We start from the raw sequence: 14,654 nt of genomic DNA, 5'->3' as shown, positions 1-14,654 counted from the left end.
CTATTTATCATACAGGAACCAGCAATATCAGAGCGCCTGAAAATATGTTTCTCATGCTCTAATTAGTCTGATAAATGGTTCATTATCATTGTTTTGAAATAGGGCAGAGTGCCATTTGCTTTATCTGTCTGTTTATAAAACAAGAAAGAATGAGAAAGAGGAAAAGAGCGAATTAGAGATAGAGAGACATTCCCACACAAAATGTAAATGTAAATGTAGAGAGAAAATATACCAGTTTTGAACACACACAGTTCAACCAGATGGGAGGCTCCTAGGAGCGCTTGCTAGGCACTAGGACCCTGCAGGTGCAGCAGAGATGTTTCAGTAATGTGCAGAGCAGTCGCGTTGAGGGGAGCGCGAGGGCAGCTGCTCCACAATCTTCAATGCACTGATCGCAAATTAGGATCGTCGGAAAAGACATCTCCCTCTTAGGATACTCTTAGGATCCTCGTCCGCGACGTTGCGACGTGACGCAAACTCGGTTATCCTCGAGTGCGCATCCAGGCGACATGGCCTCATCCGTGAGCGGCGCTGAGGAAGTGCGCGTGTCGACGTTGACGCCCCTGAAGTTGGTGGGTCTGGTGTGCATTTTCCTCGCGCTGTGCCTAGATGTCGGGGCCGTGCTGAGTCCGGCGTGGGTCACCGCGGAAGAACAGTACCACCTGTCCCTGTGGGAGTCGTGCTGGAAGCCCGCGGCATCTCCGACCTGGCGGTGCACCAGCACGCTGGGGACCGGTGAGGGGAACCGTTACTTTTGTAACTTTTCGATGAACAAGGTTTAAACAGCCAGTTTTTGATGCACATTTTAATAGGTACAGTGCTTTTCTAACTTTAACGTTAGTAGGCTCAGCAACGTGTCCTTGGAGGAGAATAACAAAAGGGGCTCTTCTCTCAATAGTGCATCATTGACTGTCATTCTTAAAAAAAGTTTATTTTCTATTGTACAGTTTGTTTAATATATGTACTTATTATACTTTATAAGGTAAAAAAAGATCAGACAGATGTGGTTTGTACTAATGCTTTGGGGGGAAAAATCATTCATTATGGTCAAGAAAAAAGCTCTCCAGCCTTCAGCAAGTCAAGATGAATCTCTTCACAGATACTGTGTCTGTGTAGCTTCATTAATTGTTTGATATTGATCCCTCGCATTTAATCGAGTGCAGTGTTTTATTCACAGCTTGTTTTGGAGAAGGGCTTTAGAACGATGTGGGAATGTGGTATGGAATCAGTGGTCCAGCTGGAGTTTCATTCTGCTTTTGTTGTCTACAAAATGAGCCTTTGTTAAAGTCCCCTCACCTGCCAAGGAGTAAAGTTAACTTTGAGAGGAGAGCTCCCAGGAGGCCTTAACATGGACAGATTAGTTACCAAGGAAACAAGTGGCGCATTCTAGAAATGTCATTTCGCTTCGAAAAAGAAACTTCCTTTTTGGCATGCATGAAGGTGGAGCAGTACATAACAGCACCCTCTGCATTTTTACCTACAGTAAGTACCAATAGAGCTATTAGCCGGTCCATTTCTTTTGTGTTCTGTACTCTCCAAAAGCAGTTAAAGGAATGGTTCACCCAAAAATGAAAATTCTGTCATCATTTACTCACCTTCGAGTTGTTCCAAATGTGTTTAAATGTCTTTGTTCTGATGAACACAGAGAAAGATATTTGGAAGAATGCTTGTAACCAAACAGATCTCGACCCCCATTGACTCCCATAGTAGGAAAAATTACTTTATCATTTTTTGTTGTTGTGTTGAACACAAAAGAAGACATTTTGAAGAATGTAGGACAGCAAACAGTTCTGGGGCATTTTTGACTACCGTTGTAATGTTTCATACTATGGTAGTCAATGGGGGTCGAGATCTGTTTGATATAAACATTATTCCAAATATCTTTCTTTATACAGATTTGGAACAACTCGAAGGTGAGTAAATGATGACAGAATTTTCCCTTTTGGGTGAAGTATCCCTTTAAGATTTAGGATGTTTTTTTAAGCTCTATGTTGTGGTGACAGCTTGTTTGGCTCTGGACCTTGTCCTGTCATTTTTAAAAAGCACACTTTGACTCCATATAAAGTCATGAAGCGCCAGTCTGGGTGAATGGCTGTTTCCCTCTGCAGCACATTATTGATTTTGGGCTTTCTGTAATCAGTCACTCCATTTCCTCTGTGTTTTCTCTGTTATGCACTGTGCATTAAACTAAATCTCATTAGCTTCACAATTACCGGCCGATTCTGCTGCCTAGACCAGAATATTATCTTGCTCCAGTCGTTGAGAGCCGTGATTTAAATCATAAACATTACTCTCTAAAAAACTGTTAACATAAACACGCTCCCTTTCTCGTGCACATTAAGCCGGACGCTGCAGTTGGGAAAGCTCTCGGGAAGAATCGCAAACAACAGTAATATGACAGGAGTGTGCGAGACGCCCGTAGTGCTGATGTTATGCTCCACTGGAGAGGGGGCAGCGGTTGAATAAGGAGGGGGTGCGTGACCGTCCGTTCAGTGCACTATGCACCCCGTCTGAGGAATGTGTAGACATTGTGTCTTATTGATGGAATTCACTCACTTGTTTGTGACATTGGCCTTCTTTTTCTCCTCATCGTGATATTAGATTGAAAGAACTAGCCAAGAGGCACTTGCTTACTGAGAAACAGATTATAGTAATGAATGTTTGATTTTTATCTCCTATCCTCATTTCCATCTGTAGCCCTGTAGGTTTTTTTTTTTGGATAAGCTCCGTCGTACTAAAGCCGTAGCTATACATCAAGGTTACATTAAAGTCATGCAAAATCCTTGTCTCATATGGGGGAAAGTGATGTTGTTGATGTTTCACAGACTTCTGGTGGCCATCCTGAGAGGTCAAGTTGTCAGAATTTGTTTTTAATAGAATAATAGGATAAAACGTTCAATCCGCAGTTTTGTTTTCATATGTCTCTCCAACTTCCTGCAGTGACAGATATATTTATAATCTGAATCTCAAACCTTATTTGGTAAGAAAAGCTTTGTTTTTTATCAGAAACAACAATACAGTCAACAGAGAGTAAGTGCCCCAGAACAGTTCAAGCCTTCTGAGAAAATTATGTTTTGACAATTATTATTTTCCCAGGATGATTAAAAAATCTACTGTGACAGATTCAGAACTTTTTAAACACACAGCTTTTATTATCATATTAAAATACTTCTGTCCTTTCTTTAGTAATTGAATCATTTATCAAATTAGGTAGACAGATGATTATTGATTTGTCAGCCAATGAGAGCTCAAATCTCAAGCATTTTCAAACTATTGAAAATATGGTCCCCTAATACAGAGTTGCTTAAGAAACAGTCAAAACTACAGCTTGCTTTTTTCAGACTCTTTTATATATAAAACATTTAAAGGAATTTCAAACTCAAAACAATAAACCACTGTTATTATGAATGACTTATTAATGCTTCCTGTTTGTGGAAATGTATAATATTGCCAAACACTCCCAGTCTCTGATTTATTTCAGGGTGGATGATGTTGCAAATTTGCAATCGATTGTTTGCTTGTTCCTGTTTAGAAAGTGAATCACCCCATTGAGATTAGATGTATTAGATGTAAAACACATGTATTAATGTAGGCATTTGTTATTTGTTTTAATATTTACAATTTAGAAGACATGATTTAATTGACCATTTTAAATCGGCTTTGATTTCATTTAACATAGGTTATTCCATTATGTTTTATTATTCTGATTTATTCCAGTAATATAAACCAAATGATCAAATTCAATTGGAAAAACTGTTTCCTTCCTCGGTCTAGCTAAAGGGATTGTATACACGTAATGCTCTTCCCCTGTGCCATCTAAACCTAATGAGATTTTTCAGGAGTCCCGATGTGCATGTGAGATTCCACACATTTTCTCTCATGTCATTAGATATGGAGACATCATACTGTTTCAGGCACCCCCACATCCCCTCCCTTACTGCAAGCCCGCGTTCCATAGAGGATTCCGTGCTATTTCAAGGCTATACTCTAACTGAGTGTCTCAGAGTGCTTGAATGAAAGGCAAGAGGGACAGAAGGAGGTAGAAAGGGGAGGAGGGAATATATTACGGGATGCCCCATTTAGCCCACCAGAGAAGCCGATAAGTTCAATGCAGCCCATAGAGGTTCAGTGTTGCGAAACCCGAGATATGAGCGTTCGTGTTACTGTTGGCCGGGTATGAGTACAAGCATTCCTACGATATGTGTTTGAAAAATGTAAGATATTTATGGTAATTTAGGAGGTTTGGATGAGCTTTGTGTCCCGTAAGAGTTTACTGGCTCATCAGATAGAGTTGCATGAATACAATTTGATCTGATCTTCAGCTCAGACTAAACAATAGATCATTGTCTTTAGTCAATACAGCAAGTAAACATTTACAGCACATGGTGAAAAAATATGAACCCATAGGTTGATGTCTTCAAAAGGTTAATGAAAAACAAAGGTTTTCAGGCACAAGAAGCATTGCCCGACGTGAACCGCTGCCTCTAACAAAGAAGATCTCAGAACACCTACGATTAAGAATTGATGAACTGCATGAAGCTCAGACGAGTTATTAAAAATTCTCTAAAAGCCTTGACGTTCATCAGTCCATGTTGATCTATAAATGCAAAAAGTTCAACACTGATGCTGAACTACTTTATACTGTAGGCTGTAAAAGTATTGTTTTTAGGGTCTAGAACGTTTGATGAAGGTTATTTATGTAGACTTTTCCAGCCGTGCACTGTGGATGTTTACTGTACATGTTTGCTTGTGACGTAAATCATATCAAATTTCCTGATGAATGAATGCCAAAATAAACTTTTATGCACATCATATATTCCTCATTTTAAAAATGGGTGATTTATAAGGCACGCAATGTGAAACTGATGTTTTTATGCATTTATTTAACACAGACTGGCAGATTGCCACATTGGCGTTGTTGTTGGGTGGAGCGTTCCTTATCCTCCTTTCCTTCTTGGTGGCCCTGGTGTCTGTCTGCATTCGCTCCAGGAGACATTTCTACCGACCGGTCGCAGTTATGCTGTTTGCTGCAGGTGACGTAGACGCACAACCTGCGCACATTAATCAGTCGACTTCCCTTTTCTGTTCGGCAGACACATTAAATTAGGGTTCATGTATTATGAATTTCAAATGTGTAGGCTGTACCGCACAACTGCTGTAGGTAATGGAGCAGGAAATAGCGAATGCATTATTTTGCATCCACCCCTCACAAAGCATCAAAACGGTTTTTTCCGAGCCATGGCGCACAGTTGCTTTAGTAATAAGTCATGCCGGATGTGAATGACAAATGGGGAACGATATTAGGTATCTGAAAAAGACATTTTCTCATGTCTTTTGAGGGGAGTTTTACATTTCTTTGAAGCTTGAGACAGCGGATTACGGGTTTTAATTCATGTTCTTAACCTACTTTTGTCTCTTTGATGATTGGAAATTTCACAGCCTACGCTCTTCTGTGTTTCTCACAGTGGTTCTGCAGGCCTGCTGTCTGGTGCTTTATCCCATCAAGTTCATTGAGACCATCAGTTTGAGAATATATCACGAGTTCAACTGGGGTTACGGTCTCGCCTGGGGCGCCACCATCTTCTCCTTCGGAGGAGGGATTCTCTGCTGCCTGAACCCCAAGAACTATGAAGAATACTACTAAACCTGCTACGATACCCACGATGCACTTCAATGTCCACTTCACTGTTGTTATAGCAGCTCATGCACTGAACATTTGTTCTCTTTGTGGACCTGATATGGACTCCAAACACGCAGAGGAAATGGCAAGCTGTTAGATTCAGACGCAATTTTATTTTCATGCTTTTCCCTTTCCTTATTTCCCACCATTCTCCTCATCCCATAAATCTACAGTATAATGCGATTAAACCCTGTCATTAAAATCCCACTCTTTTCCGGTCTATCATTGTAATCGAGTCATTTTCCTCATGCCATTCTAACACATCACTGTTAGATGAGCATCTCCAGATGCTAGGTTTTTATGTTCACGGGAATACTGCCAGTCTGTGATATGATCAGTAGGGAAACCTCCATCTGTTATGGGATCTGAAACGAATCTAGCAAAATCCTGATAGACACAAATTGACATTCGACAGTTGTGAGACAAAATCTCACATCATAATGGAAACTATAAAGGCAAAATAAAACCCTCTGACATTAGGAACTTCTCATAATAATATGAAACAATGCTATAGTAAATGCACACCGCTGTGGCACCTAGATGACAGATGTTACATGTGCCAGCAGTCAAACATAACTAATGAGAGACTGTTCATGACATGCAGCGATAGACATCAAAGCATATCTCTTCTTGCGATAGTAAGATGAAGTGAAACGTTGAGCACATACGGTTACCTTTAATGTCAGCCATTGGTTATTTTGTGCATTATCAGCTTTCTGAGGTCTGCATCTCATCTTCCATTTATAAAGGATTTGATAGAAGTGCATTGTAGAAAAATCTAGGTCCTGTGGTGTAACAAAGCCTTGCGTACAGACTAGTTTATAATAGTCTTATTTTGCATAAGCATCCATACAGGTAGTTTAAGACCGACTGTAAGATGTTTTTCTTTTTTAAGGTTGCACGGTCTGTTGCGTGCATGGTGTGTATGAGCGCATTCAAAATCCTTTTTGTATCCCAGACACAGTCTTGACATTCTGTACCAATTTATATACTAACCAAATAAACAGCTAAAAAGAAGGATGTGGTATATTGATTGTGAAAATGACCTGGGCAAAAATGAAGACAAAAACGTTCAATGTTAACAATTTCAACACCCCAGCGCGTACAGTGATATCACATAGAATTCGATCCTTTATTAAGTACAGCAACGTGAGGCATTTGCACAGGAAATGGACATTTTAAACACAGAATACAGTGTGGCATAATATGCATAAAAGTACCAGGTATAGGTTCATATGCAGGTCTTATAGTGTTCTTCATTCAACGAGAAGAGCTCTCAGCGAGCACATACAGTGTAAAGTCTACATTAAAATGATTCAGACCTCAGCTCATCTCAATACACTGGATGTGCTGGGGGAGACAAGCCCTGTGCACGGGATTGTTGGGCATTTTTTCTGTAAACACGGCAGTCTTATTCTGCTTGGAATGGTAGCTCGGTAAACCACACCTCCTTCACATCTGGAAGCTCCTCTTTTTCCTAAATCCACACCTTCCCAGTCCACTCCAGTGCCAATCATTCAATCCCTTTTGCTTGATTCTGTAAAGTCAAGACACCCTCCCGTCCTCTTGTGAAGCATCTTCTTTCAGTAGAAAAATACAAGTGCAGGAAGCTCCTCAAGAGGTGAGAGAGGGTGGGCTCTGATTGGATGACAATTAAACAGGGTCGGCGTCTCTTTTAAAGTGGGGTACGGCTCAGTTACTGCTGGGTGAAGCTGAGGGTACAGAGGAAAGATGTTTTGTTGGATAATAGCTGGGCTGAAAGAAGATTAGCTCAAGGAATGAGGTCCACGGCCCGTCGGAAAGGGTTGCGGTAAGCTCAAGTGTTGCGTGGCATTTCGCACTGTTCGCAGCGGTGCAGGGCGGGGTGGTTGAGGAAAGTACAGCTTTCACAGTTCCATTGAGCGCCCTCAAAATCTTCGTCTCTTTGCGCTGGCGCTGGCTGCACTAATTGAGGGAGACAAGACGTTATGAGACGTGTGAAATCTGCAAAATTTCTGACTTTCATGGATAACATCCGAGTAATTCTGCCACACCCTTGACATAGCAGAAATTGGGCCACCGGCCCCACATAGCAACAAAAGAGTGATAAAAATAGAACAAGGGTGCAAGAAACGCTACAATAATGCTATATTTAATACCCGCCACCGCACTGGTGTAATCTGAGGTCAGGAGGATTCTGACAGGATATACAGAGAGCAAAGGGCTAATTTTAACCCAAGAGAGTAAAACCCATAACAAAACACATCTAGTATATTTCAGTAAGCAAGAGAACAAAGTTTAAGAATAATGATGGTTGATTGAAAATGCAGAATTTACCTATTGGTGGTACAACAGGGCCAGGCTGAATATTATCATAAAAGTTGTTCATGGCTCTCACATCAAACTTGCCTAAACAAAAAACAAGAATACAATGAGTAAATGTTCATATTATATTCAAAAGGACGACTGTTTTTATGGTATTGTTACCTCTTGACTGCAGCAGATCAATCTCCTTCAATGAGCAGTCAATGTCGATCTGGAGCTGTCTGTTTTGAGACCGAATTCTAGTCATGTCCTCAGGCTGGCAAAACACAAAATTTCCCCTCCTTATTTTTTACTGTCACTTCAATTGCACACAAAATAACTCCATTTGCATTCTTTCACACTGATTTTAAGTATGTTAGCTTATATGCAAGACTTATGACTTCAAACAAATTTGTGGATTGAACCCATTTACATTAGGGCTGCACAAACTGAAAAAAATTCCAATGTGATAACTTGCTTAATATTGCAATATACAATACACAATACAATAATGATTTAAATTTCTAAAGTCAATTTAAACTATATTCAAATATATTTAAAACTGTCGGAGCCTGTGGCCGTGTGGACAGAGCTCCAGACACATACAGTATATAAAACTAAACATCATATAGCCAACATGTTTATATTCTCTCTTGGCAAAGAAAGCATCATGACAACTTTTAAACATGAACAGCCATGCTTTATGCCGTAAACAAAAACAAATCTGACAAACCCTTCCGATATTTCAAAACATTGTGCAGCCCTAATTTATGTGCAATAAAATGGCATGTTTCATGTGTCTCTCCGTTACCCGAGGGATGAGGCTCGTGCTGTTCACCCGTCTAAATCGTCTCTGCAGGGCGTCGAATTCCATTTCATTGACTTCCGCCTTGAGCTGCTCCAGTTTCTGCCGTTCCTGCATGAGCTCTTTCAGGAGACGCTCCATCCGTGCGCGCTGGTGCAGGAGCAGAGCTGCAGATGAAACGTACAAACACAAGACTGTGATGAACACTTCCCATATTTACAGTATCCGTCAAACAAACAATAAACGGATGCAAGGATATGGATTAACAGAATGATCATTTTTTATAAAATCATGCATTTCAAAAATTATAGAAGATTGTTCAAGACATTCGTTTACATTTACAGCATGCGCTGTCGGTTGATCCAAACATTCAAGGTATACATTTTATTGTCTCAAGCTGCACATTTAATCTCTGGAACCCAAATGCAAATCATAGCGGATTTTCAAGTGATGATCCTGTAGTTCAACTGGTAGAGCATGGGTTTATTTAAACACACATACTTTGAATGCCCTAAAGTTCACTTAAATGGCATTCGCCAAATGCAAAAATAACAAGGTCTTTTGCAACCTGTGTACATTAGCATCACAGTGCAAGATTATTGACTTTGGTCAACTTTGCAATATATTCTGCACAAGACCTACCCACACAGCCAAGAAGGGATGTCTGACCAACAAGAGCTCCAGAAAAGGTGACCCAAAAACTGTTTGTAGGCATTACGCATTTATATTTAACATAATGTTCTTGTAAGCATACAGAGATTCATACCTTGTGTATATGCATAGTCATCCGAGCCCGAGCTGGAACGTCTAGGCATGTGTTTGATCTGGCTGCAGATGCTCCCTGGCAGCGCAGAAATGGGCAGGATCGGCGGAGGGGCACCGTGACGCTCACCCTGGTCTATGTTGAGGAGGGATTCCGTCTCAACCGTCGGAGAGCCTGATGAACGCTGTGCTTGTCCAGGAGACACTTTGATCTTGATGATGGCTGAGGTGGCAGACTGAGGAGAGGATGCTGGCCGGGGCCTCGCCACACCTTGGTGGATGTACATTCCTTGATGAATGGAGGCCCCTGAAAGTCCGGTCATACTAATGCCCCTAGATGGGGAACTGGGGGAAGGGCTGTTGGCCATGTAGATCGTTCCCTGCGGTCCATGTACAGGGGAGTTACTGCGTGGTCGTTGTCCCTCTAGCGTGATCTCGATCTGGTTCTTCATAGGGACTTTGGAGGGTATGAACGGCCTGTGGGACACTGGCGGGGGCTGCTGGTAGGACAGGCCAGGGAGGGTAGGGGGACTTATGGGTAAGAACCCATGGGGCGATTGGTGGACTTGATGTTGGGGAGAACTGTATGGCGATTGGTACGTCGGAGTAGCGTAAGGTGACTGCTGGTACACGGGCGTCCCTGATGTGGACCAGGGAGTCGGCTGAGGACTTTGAGAGGGCGAGGGCCGCATGTACACGGTGTTCCCGCTGTTACAATAGACACCGGGAGGAATCTGCAGCGCTTGGGGGGCGGAGGGGATGTTTTGGGAGAGGGTTACTGTTATGGGGGTCATGTAACGTGGGACTGGGGTGTACGTGGGCGACATGCCCTGGATGCTGGGCGGAGGAGTGGGGATGTTCGAGCGTCCTTGGTCGTTCATAAAAAAGGGATTGAATCCTGGTGAAGGCGCCATGGTGGCGGGGGCCGAGAGAGGCTCAGGGTAGCCGCTTCGAGGATGCTCGATGTGACTGTCGCTTGAACTGTGCACCAAAACCCGCCCAGCAGCGTTACTTTTAGCTCCTTCTGGAGCAGGATAACCCACGCTAATGCGCAGCATGTGGTTGCGATTCATGTGTATCTCATCCGGGCTGTGGTATTCCTCATACAGGTATCTATTACTCTCCTGAGCCAGCAGACGGCAGCAGAGGTCCAGGTTGTTGTTGTTCTGAAGAGGAAATGTAAGACAATGAGGTGAACATTTCTTTTACTCAGACCATTTACCCAGAATCACACCGCAAAATATGAATGACATCATCTAACAGACAGATAATAATCAATCTCCCCCATAAAAGAGAAATATAGCCTACAAAAAAGCCTACTTTTTGCATTCACAGTTGCCGATTCATACCTGAAGAAGGCACTGAGACACAACTTTTTCAGGAATCTCAGGAAAGCGCTGCTTGAGGTCCTGCAGTATGTGGTAGTCCAACTGAGGCCCTCCCTGCGCCATCCTGAGTCCAAAAAACAAGTCACTGAGTCTGCAGCCAGGAGCGCAGCACCTGCTCTCCTCTCATCCCCTGACAACACATCAGAGACACAGATCAATTTTGATCACCCATGTACAATGCCAACAAATTGTGAATGAATGTGTCCTGTGCAATGCCAAAGGGAAAGAGAAAACAAAGGGAAACCATTATGCGTATGCACCAGACAGCATCAGACACGCGGCTGCGCAGTGGGAACATATGGCGCACTACGAGAAATGCCTGCAGCTGGAAAACTGCCATTTGTCGGTAAAAAGAAAAGATGGACGGAAATGCAAGGATACAATCTTTGTCGGTTTTGTGTCGGGTGTGGGGTGTGGTAAGAAGTGCTTGTGTTGTGTTAAGCGATCTCACCGCACCAGGCAACGACCTGAAATACGAGACAACATCCGCGTTTCAAGTGTACAATTCCCATCAGCTCAACGCCGTTGTGTATACATTTGACAGGTGATGCTAATCGTCATAGTCAAAATGACAGCGATCTTTATACTTTGTTGAGCTGAAACCAAATACTGACAGCCAGGTGATAAATTCATTCGACCTAACAACACCCACAGTGCCACGGACATGTCATATAAGTTATAAATGCATCAATAAACAAAAATGCTGATCACAGGAGGGTGCAAAAAATGTGGCAATATATTAACAGCTCGTTTTAAATATGAAACTGCAACTGAAATAAAAAAAGACAGAGAGGAACATTTTAACTGGCAAGTAAACATTAAGTTGACAGCCGCCTCCTGCTAACCGAGTCAGCTAGCTAAACATTTATTCACAAAAACAAAACAACAATAAAAAACAAAGACTCCAATGTAAATCAGTAGGAATGCAGTCAGTTACCTTTGTCTGCCGTCTCCGATCGCAGTGAAACCCCCGCCAAATCCGTTTAAGAGCTACAACTCGATGCTATTTTTAACGTTAAGTTAACTTACATCATGACAAAGATAGAGCCCGCAGGATCAACGCGGAGAACGACGTCTTTAAACTACAACGTTTCGGCAACATTCCTTAACTTACAGCAATGTTACATCATCTTTTACAGGTGTAACTTAGTCATTGCACTGACTTGTTTCTTGTCAAAGAAATAAAAACACACTGGCTGTTAACTGTTAGCTTTAGCATAGCCGCCCGGTTAGAGGCTGCAGGTAACTTTACAAACGGAAACGCGACGCGGGCCGCTCCCCTGTCAGACAGAAACTGCTGCGGGGAGCGCATGATTGTAATTGACGAGCGGCACCTGACTATGCTGTCAGTTTCGGTGCAGGTCAGACGGTTATCGCCGTGCAGGTAGCAGTATAAAAGCCAACATACCGTATGCTGAAGCCTCACGGCCATTGACATCCAAGCAAGGCTAGTTTTTACAGGCGGTGGTTCAGCGCATTCTGGGGTGAACGGAAACGACAGCAATGACTGATGGCAACGATTCACCAGGCTTCTCCAGGGATCACGGCGGCTGGTTTGCTCACAAAACTGTCGTATTGACTTACGCCTAGTTTTCTGTCGTTCCGGTTGCGAGTTTCTCATTTTACGATATGATGTGCTTTTCTGCCCTCTGTCGGACTGGGGTTGAACTAAATATGAAATTGTTCATCACTTGATCAGATAACTATTTTACTATTACAAATTTTACTGAATTAAAGCAGTTAGTCCCAGAAAGCCGCGTCGGTCGAACACAACAATGGTGCCCCTTAGCTGTTTAAAATTCAATGTAGTTCACGAGACTTTTGCTTGTATAAAACGGTTGTGAAGTAATACATGGTAAGGTTTCACACAAAAAACAAAGCGGAAAAAAGATGTAATGATATTGATAACGTATTTCAATTGAAAACATTCCGCCAAGCAATTAAATATTTTTTTTGAAACAATATTCAACAAGTTCTTGCCACGCATGCAGTGGCGCTGACGTGCTTAACCAATCATGATGAAGGACTGGAACGATCCACGTTTTATAATAAAAATAGTAATATTTTTGCAGAAATATTATTACTAGGTTTCAAAAGAGCATGAAAAAACAGACTGGTCCACCATAAGGAAAACATCGTCGCTGTGAAATCTTGTATGTCCAAGTTCGCGTTTTTCAGGAATTGGAAAAACTTGACCATTTAACGATTGCATACTGTGTTGTGAAAGTAAACAAACATTTTTAAATACTTTTTATTGGTTACATATTTGCAAAACCCAGTGACAAACATAAAGGGTAATTAATAATAAAGATTTATGGAAAGAAATAAAAATTACGAAAAATGGATACAAGGTTTCAAACGGACATCAGCGATATTCAACAAGACACAATGGACAAGTAAGAGCTGGTCTTGAAATATTAAAATTGTTACAAATAAAATGCCTAATAAAAATAGAATGGTGAAATGGGTAACAATTGTTGAGATTAACTGTTAAGATATTAATTGTCAAAAAATGTCTTAATTTAAATTAAAAACCTACATTTCACCACATGGAGATATATTACTGAAGCAGCTATAGATAGTGTCATAATATTATTAAACAGCTCAGAGAAACCTGAGATCTTTATTCCTAAATTTATGCATTGATTTGAAACATTTACCTGATTACGGTAGTACATGCATCATTTTATTTGTCCTAATCTTTGCCGTCATAAGACTGACAGCTGGTTGTTATTTTATAGTTACGAAAGCATTCAGAAAATTCTGTTTATCTCAGAGTTTTAATCAAAAACTTTCTACTTTTTTCAGATAAAAAACCAGGACCCACCAGTACTGAAATCCAGACTAAGATCAAGATCATGTTTCATGGCTATGAAGACCTTGACCACAGCATCAATTTGTATGTTGCTGCTTAAATACATAGTGGAAAATCCACATGTCATATTTCTATTTGGATCTCTGACACAGATCAGGACTTAATCATGGCGCAGTTATTTGAAATTGATAAGCCAACTTCTGAGCTCCCGGGCAGCCAGCTCTCATTTGTCACAAGCCTTAATTTAGCTTGGCTTTGGTACCTGATAGTGAGGACTTCAGCTATCTGTAAGCAGATATGCAGAGGAAATACAACCCTCAAAAGTAGGAACGGATACTGTAATGTTGAGAACAATAGTTCAGCTAAATAACAATTTATGTTTTATTATTTTTGAAATTTGATCAATATTACAATTACAGATCAGTATATGGGTAGATGTTAGGGCCTGAAACAAAAAGACAAAAGGCTTTGAGCATGCTTGAGTGAATTGTTTTGTTGCATGTTTCAGCAACTGTTTAAAAAGTATTCAAGTGTTACAAGTTTCTCTTTCAAACCAACTGCACACTTTCCTTCCTGCCCAGTGTTTGCCCAATCGGCACCTGTTCTTTAGTAGAGTAAATTTCCAGACCAACAGCTGATTCGCAGAGAGAGAGAGAGATGAACAGGAATGGCAAGAAAAAAAAGATTTGGAATAAAACCGGGGTTAATTATCTTAAAAGTACAACTGGGACATTGTGTGACATCTGTCTTTACGGGACAAACTTTTAGACAAGTAGCCAACCGATAAGCCTGACATACTGTAAGTCTAGCACGACTTTGTATTTTAAGTAAAACAATATGTTTTTGTTTTATTAAAAACAGATATTTATTATTAAAATACTATAGTATTTGTCAGTTACAGTTTCTTTAAAGGGATAGATC

The 14,654-nt window shown here is 41.2% G+C and overlaps 2 protein-coding genes across 4 annotated transcripts; one reads left to right on the top strand and one right to left on the bottom strand.

Moving 5' to 3' along the window:
* Positions 1 to 303: 303 nt before the first annotated feature.
* tmem47 (transmembrane protein 47) lies at positions 304 to 6,697 on the top strand. Its single transcript, XM_057356284.1, has 3 exons — positions 304 to 735; positions 4,893 to 5,033; positions 5,466 to 6,697. The coding sequence occupies exons 1-3, from the start codon at positions 510 to 512 to the stop codon at positions 5,642 to 5,644; spliced, it is 546 nt and encodes a 181-aa protein (XP_057212267.1). The 5' UTR covers positions 304 to 509; the 3' UTR covers positions 5,645 to 6,697.
* On the bottom strand, positions 6,563 to 12,561 carry tab3 (TGF-beta activated kinase 1 (MAP3K7) binding protein 3). 3 transcript variants are annotated; one of them, XM_057356280.1, is made up of 7 exons: positions 12,327 to 12,561; positions 10,880 to 11,048; positions 9,535 to 10,696; positions 8,775 to 8,935; positions 8,147 to 8,240; positions 7,997 to 8,068; positions 6,563 to 7,619 (listed from the first exon to the last, which is right to left on the bottom strand). In XM_057356280.1, the coding sequence occupies exons 2-7, from the start codon at positions 10,979 to 10,981 to the stop codon at positions 7,588 to 7,590; spliced, it is 1,623 nt and encodes a 540-aa protein (XP_057212263.1). In that variant the 5' UTR covers positions 10,982 to 11,048; positions 12,327 to 12,561; the 3' UTR covers positions 6,563 to 7,587. The 3 variants fall into 3 exon arrangements, with proteins under 3 accessions (XP_057212263.1, XP_057212260.1, XP_057212261.1); XM_057356277.1 differs by having other exon boundaries at positions 6,563 to 7,624; positions 12,327 to 12,560; XM_057356278.1 differs by lacking the exon at positions 12,327 to 12,561 and adding an exon at positions 11,856 to 12,258 and having other exon boundaries at positions 6,563 to 7,624.
* Between the last annotated feature and the right edge of the window lie 2,093 nt (positions 12,562 to 14,654).

This window comes from Triplophysa rosa, linkage group LG17 (genome assembly GCF_024868665.1).
Source record: "Triplophysa rosa linkage group LG17, Trosa_1v2, whole genome shotgun sequence".
Lineage (NCBI taxonomy): Eukaryota > Metazoa > Chordata > Actinopteri > Cypriniformes > Nemacheilidae > Triplophysa > Triplophysa rosa.
This window is presented reverse-complemented; position numbering and strand designations above follow the sequence as displayed.